We start from the raw sequence: 12,731 nt of genomic DNA, 5'->3' as shown, positions 1-12,731 counted from the left end.
ATAAACCCTGACTGCTCGCTGTCTGAAAATCGGTAGGGGGTCACTAAGTCTAGTGGCTAATACCTTAGCTAAGATCTTTCTTTCTAGGCCTAGCAAAGATCAAGGGCAAAATTCTTCACAGGTTTTAACAGAACTGGCTGCCTCTGGTCTATGATTTCTGCACCGAATTCAGCACAAGCTCTACTGAAGCCATTTCTTACCAGGTAGATAAGATAGACAGTGCCGGAGACCATCAAAAAGTAAGGTAGCCACCGATTCACCCAGGCATGCTGCTTGCACAACGCAAGACAGCTAAACCTCCTGCCTGCCTGGCACATACAAATTGACCATCACTTCCATGTTAAGTGCTTTGGAGGCAAGTAAAGAAAGAAAATCAAGAACTGACCATTATATTCTTAAAGAAGAAACCTTTTCTTACCAAGGCGCACTCCACTTTGGCACACGCTCCATTCTGACAAGTGACTTGTCCTCCATCACACGTACAAAATTCACAGCGAGTGCCATTCCACATCTCATTGTGATACCTGATGGTGCCTTCGTATAAGCAGCTTCCTTTGGAAGACACGCACTGCTCGCAACATTTCCCAGGACGCTGCACCTTGTTCTGATCCTAGCAAACATCAATACTCAGTTAAGTGCTAACCTTTCAAGCCCTCCTTCAGCCCTTTATGAAAGGGGCGAGTGAGACCCGCAGCGTGATCGTGAGGCCGTGCACTGCTGCATTACCTTCTCACAGGTACGTGGGGTGCAGGCCTGTTTAAGACACTTTGCTGCCCCTCTGTCACATATACAGGTAGTGCAGGAATTTTCCTTCCACTGCTCACCATGCTGTCCAGAAAGAAGATAGAGAGATACATATATAAATTAAAAAATAAAGCAGTAACCATCACCACATTCTCTCCTGGAGTATGCATTTCCCTTTGAGTGTAATGGGTTCCTTATACATACATGTATCCAAGTACAGAGATATTTTTTTTAAAAAGAAACTGCATATTGCTCCATGATCAGGATAGATAAAGGGAAGAAGAGAGGCCCAGATCGATATTGCAGTGTACACTCCTCATCAGAAAGTTGGCCAGAGGGTCAGTCACCTTTGCAAGAGCGTAGTTAGTGCTAATACACCTCTACCTCGATATAACACTGTCCTCGGGAGCCAAAAAAGCTTACCGCGTTATAGGTGAAACCACGTTATATCGAACTTGCTTTGATCCGCCGGCGTGCACATCCCCGCCCTGCCGCCCCCCCCCCCCCCCTCGAGCGCTGCTTTACCGCGTTATATCCGAATTCATGTTATATTGGGTCGCGTTATATCGGGGTAGAGATATACTACATTTCCCTTTGTATACATGACTGAATAATACTAAATATATTCCAGGGGAGTACACTGAAAGCTATGGATATAATGACTTCCATCAATTATTTGTTTTCCCACTTAAAAAAAATGATGTGTGAACAGTAAGTACCTTATCTAATTTATCCCGTGAACCTGGCTGCAGTTTTCCAGCAAATTCCTTTATATTTCTAATCCCTTTCAAGTCTTTTAGCGTCCCAGGAAATAAAAAAAAAAAAAAACAGCCATTGTACCAAGTTATTAATGCTGGCAGAAAGTCAGATGTTAGGGAGGGGAAAAATAGAGATGTGCCAGAATTCATGTCAGGTTGGTTTTTGGTTTGGTTCATCAAAGGTTACCTCATACACTTTTCCAGATATGGAACAGGGTTTTGGAATGCACTCTGGGCAACACTTTCCAGGAGACACAGCCATAGCTTCATCCTAAAGATTAAAAAACAGAAAACTTTATTTAAAAAAAAAGAGATGAGCAGAATAACAGTTTGAAAATTAAATATGCAGCCCAGTAGCCTATACCTGTAACTCCTGCAAAAGACATTTATATCTATGTGATAACCACCAGCCACCACAGCCATGAATTAGGGTAAGAATTTTGGGGTCAGCTTTGCATTCTGCTGCAAAAGTAGAAGGCCAAGCACAAAGATACTACATCTCATTCTTTGGGACTCTTGAGATAGACACTGTTGGAACCATGATTAAAGAGAAGCAGTATGGTCTACAGGATTAGGCATAAGACTAGAAATTAGGAGAGATCTAGAGTCTAGACCTGGTTCTAGACTGATTCACTGGTTCTAGACAGATTCACTTTGTGGCCTTGGATGAGTCACTTAACCTCTCTGCCTCAGAGGTTGTCTACACACAAACTGGCACCAGTTTAGTTAAATTGGTGCGGTACAATTCTCTGTGTAGAGACTTACTTCAGTCTAAGAGTGACTTATTTTGGTTTAGTTTAAACTTGTTGCTAATTGACTTAAACGAAAATGAAATCAGCCTGCTGGTTTTAACCAATAAGAGTGTTCACACAGCCTTTTGCAATGGCTTAACTGAATCAGTCGAAGGCCTGGTCTGCACTAGAAAATTAAGTTGGCTTAACTATGTCAGTCAGGGGTATGAAAAATCCACACCCGAGCAGCGTAGTTAAGCTGCCCTAACGCCCAGCGTAGACAGCGCTAGATCGGTGGAAGAATTCTTTTGTCAACCTAGCCACTGCCTCTAGGGGAGATGGCTCACCTATGCTGCGGGGAGAACCCCTCCCATCAGCATAGGTAGCATCTACACAGAAGTGCTACAGCAGTGTAGCTGCAGCATTTTAAGTGCAGACATACCCTAAAAATCACATTTAGTTAAAAACTGCACAATTCTGCATGTTGATAAACCCTCAGTATCCTGTCAGTGAAATGGGGACAATGATATTTACACCAGTATCTACCTCCTGCCGCACAGGGATCTTGTGAAGATTAATTAGTTAATCTGCGTAAGGTGTTCTGAACATGAAAAGTGCTACAGAAATGCTAAGTATTGTCAGCTCCTGCTTCATGAGATAGCATGTAAGTCACAAGCTTCCAAAGGGAGAACAAAGATGACTTTCATAGAATCACAGGACCTCGAGAGGTCATCTAGTCCAGTCCCCTGCACTTGTGGCAGGACTAATTACCTAGACCTTCCCTGAGAGTTGTTTGTCTAACCTGCTCTTAAAAATCACCAGTGATGGAAACCCTACAATCTCCCTAGGCAATTTATTCCAGTGCTTAACCACCATGACGGTTAGGAAGTTTTTCCTAATGTCCAACCTCCAAAGGATGGGCTGGAGAGCCAGAAACCTCCTGGGAAAGTTCATGGTGATAATTCATGGATTTTGCCAGGGAAATTCTAACAAATGACCCTTTATCTGACTTGGGTTTTGGGGACAACCTCTTGTTCCCACTACACTCCCTGGAGACAAGCAAGCGAAGTGAGTTGAAACTGCCAGCCACTCTTTTCATGTTTCACCAGAAGCTGCCTGCTGGCTGCTCAGGCCTAGGGAACTTTCACTTGCAGGGCAAAAATATCCTGTGCCACCACAGAAGTGCATTTTTCCTCTTCTCTCCTGGCTCTTTGATGGTACTCACTGTACAGAGCATGGAGAGCTAAACGAATCCTTTGATTACACACAGTGACCGTACCTTTTCCCACAGATAGTGCCATTCGAATAAAGGAGTAAAGTACTACTCCAGTTGAGTGAGATTGGCGGGATCTAGCCCTCTGAAGAAAACACTGACAAAAATGGCAGAAGCTTCCTAAGTTCCTTCTCTGCAGTGAGGCAGGACAAAGACTAGAGAGAAGGGACAGCGCATGACTATCTGAAGGACAGCTCTCTCTTGCTTCCCATTCTGCCTGATGTAGCAGGAGAGAAACTACCCGTGTGTTGTGTGCTGTGGGAAGCCCGGACCGGGCAATATTGATATAAATACACAAGCACAGAGCACTGAAAAAATGATAGTTACCGTGAGCAGTATGGGATTCTTGCCATTACTGCTAATGCGCTTTCCATTAGGGCACCTTGTTAGGAAATCTATGGAACATTATCAGAATTAGCTAAAGGGGATTTTTGGTACATTAAATTGGATGCTTCTAGCTGATTAGTCTCAGATACGTCATGGCAACAATGTTCTGGTTCCAGTTTCTATTAATTAAGTTTTAATGACTAACTGATTAAACATTAGTGCAATCAATCAAGGGATAACTTAAGTACATTTAAGAGGAAAAATTCTAAACATTTAGAGATTTTGCTTTAATTTGCTCTAACCAACACCACTTAATCTCGTAATATTAATTACACATCTCAGTATGAAGCATGAAGTGATTAGTATTCAGAGAAACAGCTGGGCTTTTTTCAAACAGGAGCCAGTGTTCATTACATGAACACCTGGTCCCAAAGCACATAGGTTGGCAAGCACTAAAGGAAAAAGCTTTATGATCGGTGCTTTATTTTCCCAGTTCTAAGGTGGGAACCTGCCTCACCACACACCAAGGGAGACACAATTCTGGATTTGCGACTGGAATGTGCTTGATGCGGAAACAAAAAATCAGGAAAACTACAGCATCTCGAGAACTACAGTAAAGCAGAACAATGCAAACTCCCTAGAAGCTGGTTTCTTATTTTGCAGATGAGTGTGGTTGCACATGAGCACTGTTGGGAAGCCCAGGAAGTGAAAAGTCCAACCAGATCCCTTGCTCTTTTTTGGCACTTTTTTCCTGACATCTACCAAAGATAAAATGTATCAAATTATTTTACAATATATAAAGTACTAAGTATGCTTTTGATTATCTGGATTACCCAGCATACTGGAATTTTTTTAGTTAATGTACGTACAGTACTTTGAATGTGAAAATCATTGTGTAGGTACTAGAGAATCATGACTGTCATCTTAAGCAAAGAACTGGGAGCCAGAAGTGCTCTGATTCTGTAATTTGGGCTAAATTACTGACTCGCTGGGTGAACTCGAGCAAGTTATGTCCCTAGCATTGCAGGCTCCCAGGATTTGCTGTAATCAGTAGACAACACAGTCACCTTTCGGGAGTAATATTGTAAAGCTGGCTGAAACTTTTAGTTTGAAACATTTTTGTACAAAAAAATTGCTTTTTCATCAAAAAGGAAATTATGGTGGGAAATGTCCATTTTCAACTAAATTTTGGGAAGGTTCTTGTCAACAACAACAACAAAAATCGGTAGGTTTCAACAAAAGCTCAAAAATTTTTTGAAGAAACATTTAAATAAAACTCCTTTGCGTTTTACGAAATTGTTCACAGAATCAAAAAATATTTCCTGACCAGCTCCACAGAATTATCTGAATTACAAAACAAAAGGCACAGCTGGTGTTTACAATATATTAGTCTGTAATATGGCTGGAGGTTATAATATATTAGTCTGTAATAGCCTGTAATGGACATGGCTGGAGGTTTGGGGGGCTTTTATTTTTTTGTGGAGCGTACACTTCTACATGATTTTCAAACGCCTCTTTTCTGAATCATTTTTCCTTTAGCCTGCCAGCAAATATGTTCTTTTGAGAAATGCAAATTTCCCATGGCAAGGAAAAGCTAATAAATTGCACAAACCATTGATAGGACAGTTCTTACCTCGCTGCACAACACTGGCTGACATTCGGCTGTGAAGCACTGAGTTTCCCCATTCCTGCAGACACATTTGGAGCACTGGCTGAGGTGCCACTCCTCGCCATCCCGAAACATTTGGCCGTCAAAGGAGCAGGACTCTAAGAGACAATTAAGACCATCAGAGGAGTGAAGTTCTGGAATAGCCTTTCAAGGGGAGCAGAGGGGGCAAAAAACCTAACTAGCTTCAAGATGGAGCTTGATAAGTTTATGGAGGGGACGGTATGATGAGACTACCTACAATGGCATGTAGCAAATCTGCAACTGCTAGCAGCAAATATCTCCAACGGCCGGTGATGGGGCAGTAGATGGGGAGGGCTCTGAGTTACTACAGAGAATTCTTTCCCAGGTGTCTGGCTGGTGAGACTTGCCCACATGCTCAGGGTCTAACTGATCACCATATTTAGGGTCAGGAAGAAATTTCCCCCAAAGTCAGATTGGCAGAGAGGTGTTCACCTTCTTCTACACATGAGGCACGGGTCACTTGCAGGTTGAAACTAGTGCAAATGGTGGATTCTCTGTAACTTGACATCTTTAAAGCATGATTTGAGGACTTCAGTAACTCAGCCAGAGGTTAGGGGTCTATTACAGGAGTGGGTGGGTGAGATTCTGTGGCCTGCAGGAGGTCAGGCTAGATGTGCAGGAAATCAGGCTGGATAATCATGATGGTCTTTTTTGGCCTCAACATTTATGAGTCTGAGAGTCATTCTGTGTTTCCATTTTCATGTTTTCTTTAATTCCCTCTCCTCATCCAACTCCTTTAATCTCAGATCCATCCCCTTTACTCTAGGAACTTCTGTCCCCTGGAAGGCCCAGAGGTAGCATCAGACCATGACTTTTCTTACTAACTCCATTTGGCTGCACAGCGTTTCACCTGTACACATTTTTTCTGGTTTCTCACGTTCTACCAGCACAATTTCACATGTGTGATGACTTTATGGACATTCACAATCATATAAAAAAGACTGCAGATGTATGATTCATCTACTGATTAGCATCTGCAAGGAAGAACTTTATAAGAGCCATCTCCATGAAGCTGACCCAGAATAATTGCAATATTAAAAAAACCCATTCGTTATTCACTGTCCTGTGTGAAATTATTATTTATTATCTATTTGTTTCTGGTAGCATCCATGATGTATGAGATGCTTTACAAACACGAAAGAAAGCATGATCCTTGCCCCAGTAAACTGCTGGTCTCAATCTAATTACCCCTGGACAAATGACCTAATTGACGTTGACAGCCTCAGCAGAAAGGCCAAGGATTATAGTAAGAGTCCAAAGTTACATCTGAGATTTAAACCAATCAGATATCTCAATACTGAAGAAATGCATCAACCATGATGCTTCCTCCTGAAATTGTCCTGACATGCTTTGAGATCTACTTCTGGGTTCTGACATCTGTATATGACGTTACAAACTACAGGCGGTACTTATATTCGCTGTGAAGTAAGTTCAGGATAGATCATAGAGTTTAAGGCCAGAAAGGAACCAGTAGATGATGTAATCCTGCATATCCAAGGCCATTAAATTCACCAGGTTACCCCCACATCAAGCTCAATAAATTTGTTAGTCTCTAAGGTGCCACAAGTACTCCTGTTCTTCTTTCAATAATTTGTGTCTGACTAAAGTCTATCTTCCAGAAAGGTAAACAGTCTTGACTCTAAGACATCAAGAGATGGAGAATCCACCACTTCCCCTGGTAGTTTGTTCCACTGATTAATCATTGTTAAAAATGTGCATCCTATTGCTAATTTGAATTTGTCTGGCTTTATATTTCAGCCATTGCTTCTTGTTATGTCTTTATTCGCTAAACAACAGAGCCCTTGAGTACCCGTTACCTTCTCCCCGTGAAGGTACTTACAACCTGTATTCAAGTCACTTCTCAATTTTCTTGATGATAAGATAAACAGATTGAGAGCTTTAAATCTCTTGTTTCAGAGTAGCAGCCGTGTTAGTCTGTATCCGTAAAAAGAACAGGAGTACTTGTGGCACCTTAGAGACTAACAAATTTATTAGAGCATAAGCTTTCGTGGACTACAGCCCACTTCTTCGGATGCATACCGAAGTACTCCTGTTTTTTTTAAATCTCTTGCTGTAAGGCATTTTCTCCAACCCTCGAATCATATTTGTGGCTCTTGGCTGCATCCTCCCCAATTTTTCAACATCCTTTTTAAAATGTCGACACCAGAACTGGATGCAGTGTTCCAGTAGCGGTTTCACCAATGCCATATACCGAGGTTAAATCACTGCTCTGTTCCTACTCACTACTCTCCTTCATATGGTTGAGGATCACATTAGCCCTTTAACCATAGTATCACGCTGAGACCTCATGTTGAGCTATTTGTCCACTCTGACCCCTGAATCCTTTTTCGGAGTCACTGCTTTCTAGAAGATAGTCCATTTGATACACATGGCCTGCATTCTTTGTTTCTAGATGTATAACCTAGCATTTAGATGTATTAAAACTCATTTTGTCTGAAAGGACCCAGTTTACCAAGCGATCCAGATCACCCCATACGAATGCCCTGTCCTCACCATTACTTATCACTCCACCAATCTTTTAGGATCTGTAAATTTGATCAGCAGTGACTATAAACTTACATCCAGATCACTGATAAAAATATTCAATCCTGGAAAAACTCACTAGAAACACCCCAATTTGATGAGGATTCCCATTAATAACCAGGTTTTGAGATCTGTCACTTAGCCAATTCTCAATCTATCCAATGTGTTCTTTATTGCTATTGTATTGAACTAATTTTTTTTTTTTTTAAAAGAGAGATGCAGCCCGAGCCATCCCTTGCGTAGGGCAAATTGGGGCAACCGCTCCGGGCCCCATCCTTTGGGGGGGGGGGAAGGCAGGCCGGTGAGATTGGCCAGCACGGTCGGTCCTGGAAGAGGTGAAACCGTCACTTCCACCCCGGGCCTCCCAGCTTTGGGGGGGTCCCGCCGGCCGCTGCAATTGGCCAGCACGGTCGGTTCCGGAGAAGACGAATCCATCACTTCCACACACCCCTAGGGACAGCCTTGCATGCAGCACTAAATCAAATGCCTTACAAAACTCAAAGGTAACTGCATAACATCCTTAATCAACTCAACTTGTAATTTCATGAAAAACTGAAGTCAGGTTTGTTTGACAAGACAAGTTTGAATAGTGTGGACACTGCTATGAAGATGTGCTGGACAACCTAGGGCCACTGACATTTCACTCGCACCATTTCTACATTTTTTACTAGTCCAACACTTGAGTATGTTCAGCCTGCATGTCACAGCTGATATCATGTGGCTAAGATACTGCAAACAATATGACTCGTGCTAGTTTCAGCCCTGGTATAAACAGCTGCAACTCTAGTGAATTCAACTAGAGTCTAAGAGGTTCCCCCCTCTTATGGAGGGCTGAATTTAGTCTATAGGCCCTAAAGGATGGATAAGTACACAGCTTCAAAAGCAAGTATAAAATCTGAAGCATCTGTGGATTTAAATGAAGTTTTTTGAATTATTTTTGTGCGTGTGGTTTAAATAAGACTATGTGTTTCTCAAAACGCAAAAGGCCTGATTTATCGGAGGGGGAAAATAATCAATAATTTCACCAGCCTTTAAGAGATTTTGCCTTTAGGTTAAGGCTGAGATTTCAAAGACACCTATGTGAGTTGGATGCCCAATTCCCATTTAATTTGAATGGGATCTGCACCTCCAAATCCCTTAGGCAGCTTTGGAAATGTCAGCCTTTATCTACAGGAGACAAAATGAGCAGCGTGAAAAGAGAATCCGGAGAAGTTCCATACCCCGATATGTGTTTGGGCAGGGTACTGCACAGGAGAGCTTGAAGAAAATGGATTCAAAGCAAAGGGGAAAAATACTCTTCATTGATTTGAGGACTGAAGAGATGGTCTCACCTAATCACTAAGCCAATGTGCAGAGCAGCAACGTCGACCCCACTCCTTGAGGCCACTTAACTAAGGCCAAATTCACTGCATGGGATGCCCCTTTCGAAATACTCACCACCAGTGCCCACGCATTTGGGACAGCACTCTCCTTGGGCGATGTACTCCAGCTCCCCTCTGCCACAAGAAAGGGGTGGGCAGGACTTGGGGGTGCAGCTAACCTTCCCATTGGCACAGGAGCACGCCGTGCATGCAGAGCTTGCCCATTCCATGCCATGCTGCAATGGAAAAACAACACGGGAAATGTGTAAGCTCATTTAATAGCCAACAAGCCTGGAAATAATCCTTGCTCCAGTGAATTACCCCGCACCAGCGCCTAACTTCCCTCTTCTGCAAACATCCCCAGGCTCTATAACTCATGGCCCAGACTCCAGGCTGCAATGCACCCACTGTTCCTGGCAACATGGGGACAAAGTAGTCCTAATACGGGCATAGCAGTCACATTGGGATCAGTCCAATAGAGAGGGTCCCCCTGGTGGCGTAGACATAGCATAATCTCGGCCAAAGGACCTACATCTAATGGATACATTCTCCCCACCCATGACTGCCTGTATGATGGGCTGAGCTGGCATGTCCAGACCAGACACAACCCTGCAGCTGTTCTGTCTCTACCTGGGTCCCATTAAAATGTTCAGTAGGACCTACACACATCCAAGGACAATATTTGTCCTCCTAAGCTTAAACTACAAACTACAGTGTACCTCACAACAAGCCAAATCCTGCTTCCCTTACTACCCAACAACTGCTGGATCTGCTCTCATGAGCAGGGTTCGGCCTAGTAAGGAACACACTGCTTTTTGCAGTACACTCCAACGCAATACGCAGAATCTTCTTTCCTTAGGATCACTGTCGAGCAGAAAGCCATCTTAGAAGACTCTACTAGGTCCAACAGCACATGCATCACCACTCACAGAAGGCCAGGATATAAGCTGTGATATTGTTTGAAACGGGAAATGCAGAATTTTAATTTATGTGAAACACGCAACATGGAAGTTGGGCATGGAAAAAACCTGCTGTCAGCTGCAGCGTAAGCTTTTCTTTCCTGGGGTGATTACTGGGGACAGTTCTGCTGGCTAGATGGTTCTAAAATAACGATGAAGACATAAAGCATTTGCCTGGCTCGTTGACAGAAAGATAATCACCTTCCCTTATGTAATCTGCTCCAATATGAACGCTTCCTAAATATGCAGCCGGCTCTATAGTAAGGATGAGACACATGAGAGTACTGACATGAGGCTGATCTTTATTTCCCGGCCTATGCGACATGAGTCAAGCATACCAGAGGTTATACCAGAGGTTATACCACAGACACATGACAGCAATCAGCAGGCACCAACTCCAGCAGCTATGGTTACATCTCTCCCATTAAAAAAAACAAAACAAATGAAAATAAAACATAATAGGAGCCCAAAACAACTGCAGCCAATTAGTAAAACACTTCAGTAAGACCGAGGGAAGAGTCCACCACTTATCTATGGTACTTATAGGACTCCCGTTACCATGGTATCTGAAAACTTCACAATGTATTTATCCTCATAACACCCCGTGCAGTAGGGATGTGCTATTATCCCCATTGTACTGATGGGAAACTGAGGCATGGAGAGGCTAAGTAACTTGCCCAAGGTCACCCAGGAAATCTGTAGCTGAGCCAGGAATTGAACCCAGATCTTCCAACTCCCAGGCTAGTGCCATAACCACTAAACCATCCTTCTTTTGAATTCCCCTTTCAGAGCATTTCTGCCTGTTATTGGACATCTGTCAATAAGTACCATCTCTGAACCTCAGTGGGTTTTTTAATCACATGGACACTTATTCCTTCTGCTGTTGCCTGTTTGACTACCGAGGTGGATTGGCCCGCCTGCAGCCTGTGTTTGCATAGGTCAAGGTTACAGAAGTGTACACCCCGTCTCATGGCAGAGGTCAGTATCTAACAATGCAAGTTTCTGATGGTAATTATAGCCTCCACTTTGAAGAAGGCAAACGTGTACAGTTCAATACTCAGTTCTTCTCCCAACAATACTATCTTGTCTCATTTAACCGCAGAGCACAGCTAAATGAATGAATGAATGCACCAGACTCTCCACCCTTCTGAGCCAAACAGGCCAGGCTATTGTGAATTGGCGCTTTCCCTTTGCATGAACTGTAGCAAACAAAACTCCCCCTATGGCCATTATCTGATGGCGGGAGAAATTATAATGGGAGAGAGGGGAACAACGATTAATGGTGCCTTTTGCTGCCTTCCACAGAGTGCTGTATTGAAAAGGCAGCCGCGAGAGGACATTCCAGCATTCCTTAGTGAATACATGAAGGCTTCTCTCCATGACCTGGTTGGCAACAGCACTCCATTTTTTCATCTTGGTTATCTGCCCGAAAGTTCATTTGAAGAGATACCTTTCATGTATGAAAGAGCCTACAATTCCACTGACCCGGTTCCCGCGTGTCATAAGCATATGCATTGTGGAGTCTGAAGCAGCCCTAATATTGGCCAAGTAGATGAATTAAATGGTTCGCGATATTCGCAAGGACCACGCTCAAAGAACTCGGCTTAGCTTGACTTAACTAGAGAACGACGTGCCAGCCAGGGAACTTCTTCCCTAGACAGGATCTACAAAGAGTGGTTTGCTTGGGGGGAACAATTAACAAGTTGGGTTTCAGTGTGGTGTGCAGGACTGGTGTACAATGTAGAGCTTCTGAGGATTTGCTGCTACATAAAAGGGCTTCTCCGTTACCAATGAGCCAAATCCTATAGTCCGTACCCCCTCCGTACTTCCTCAATACTTATATAGGGAAATCCCATTGACGGTTTTGCTTGAGTAAGAACTGGTAAGGTGGGTAAGGGCTTCAAGGGGTAGGCCTCTTGTCACTAACGAGGTGATTCTTTTATCACATTTATAATGGCCTGGATACTCACTTTCAGAAAAAGATTGCTGATCAATATTCTCTCTCACTCCTGAAATGCACTATAAAAAGTGGAGGTAATCGTTACACGTCCCTGCCGCTGCATTTAGAGAATGATATGTGGTCCCAAGGCGCTGGGCTCTTCATAAACATACTTGTCAGCCATGTTCCTAAGCCATACCTCCATCGTGGTTTTGTACTATGTCTACTCTGCAGTGGCCTCAATCCTCAGTTATTCCCAGTGGGCACAGCTGGGACAGAAGGAGGCATTTACTTCACTCTGCTCCTGGGGGTGGCCCCTGGAGAAGTTTAGAGTAGCCCCAGAGATGGGGATTGATCCAAACACCCCCCAATCCACCAGGGGCTGCAGGAGTTAGAGGGGCAGGA

At 43.4% G+C, this 12,731-nt stretch overlaps 1 protein-coding gene across 18 annotated transcripts in view; it reads right to left on the bottom strand.

Moving 5' to 3' along the window:
* The window catches only part of FRAS1 (Fraser extracellular matrix complex subunit 1), a 293,322-nt gene that overhangs the window by 176,190 nt on the left and 104,401 nt on the right, over positions 1 to 12,731 (bottom strand). For 17 of the 18 annotated variants that reach the window (XR_010601697.1, XR_010601696.1, XR_010601695.1 and 14 more), the window contains 5 exons: positions 9,505 to 9,664; positions 5,467 to 5,600; positions 1,690 to 1,773; positions 727 to 828; positions 419 to 610 (listed from right to left, as the gene is read on the bottom strand). Coding sequence is in view for 15 of the 18 variants with exons in the window: in XM_065597477.1 (XP_065453549.1) it covers positions 419 to 610; positions 727 to 828; positions 1,690 to 1,773; positions 5,467 to 5,600; positions 9,505 to 9,664 (672 nt within the window). In the remaining 3 variants the exon portion in view is untranslated. The remainder of the gene's footprint in view (positions 1 to 418; positions 611 to 726; positions 829 to 1,689; positions 1,774 to 5,466; positions 5,601 to 9,504; positions 9,665 to 12,731) is intronic. The other variant, XM_065597471.1, reaches the window with a different exon arrangement.

Source organism: Chrysemys picta, chromosome 5 (genome assembly GCF_011386835.1).
Source record: "Chrysemys picta bellii isolate R12L10 chromosome 5, ASM1138683v2, whole genome shotgun sequence".
NCBI lineage: Eukaryota > Metazoa > Chordata > Testudines > Emydidae > Chrysemys > Chrysemys picta.
This window is presented reverse-complemented; position numbering and strand designations above follow the sequence as displayed.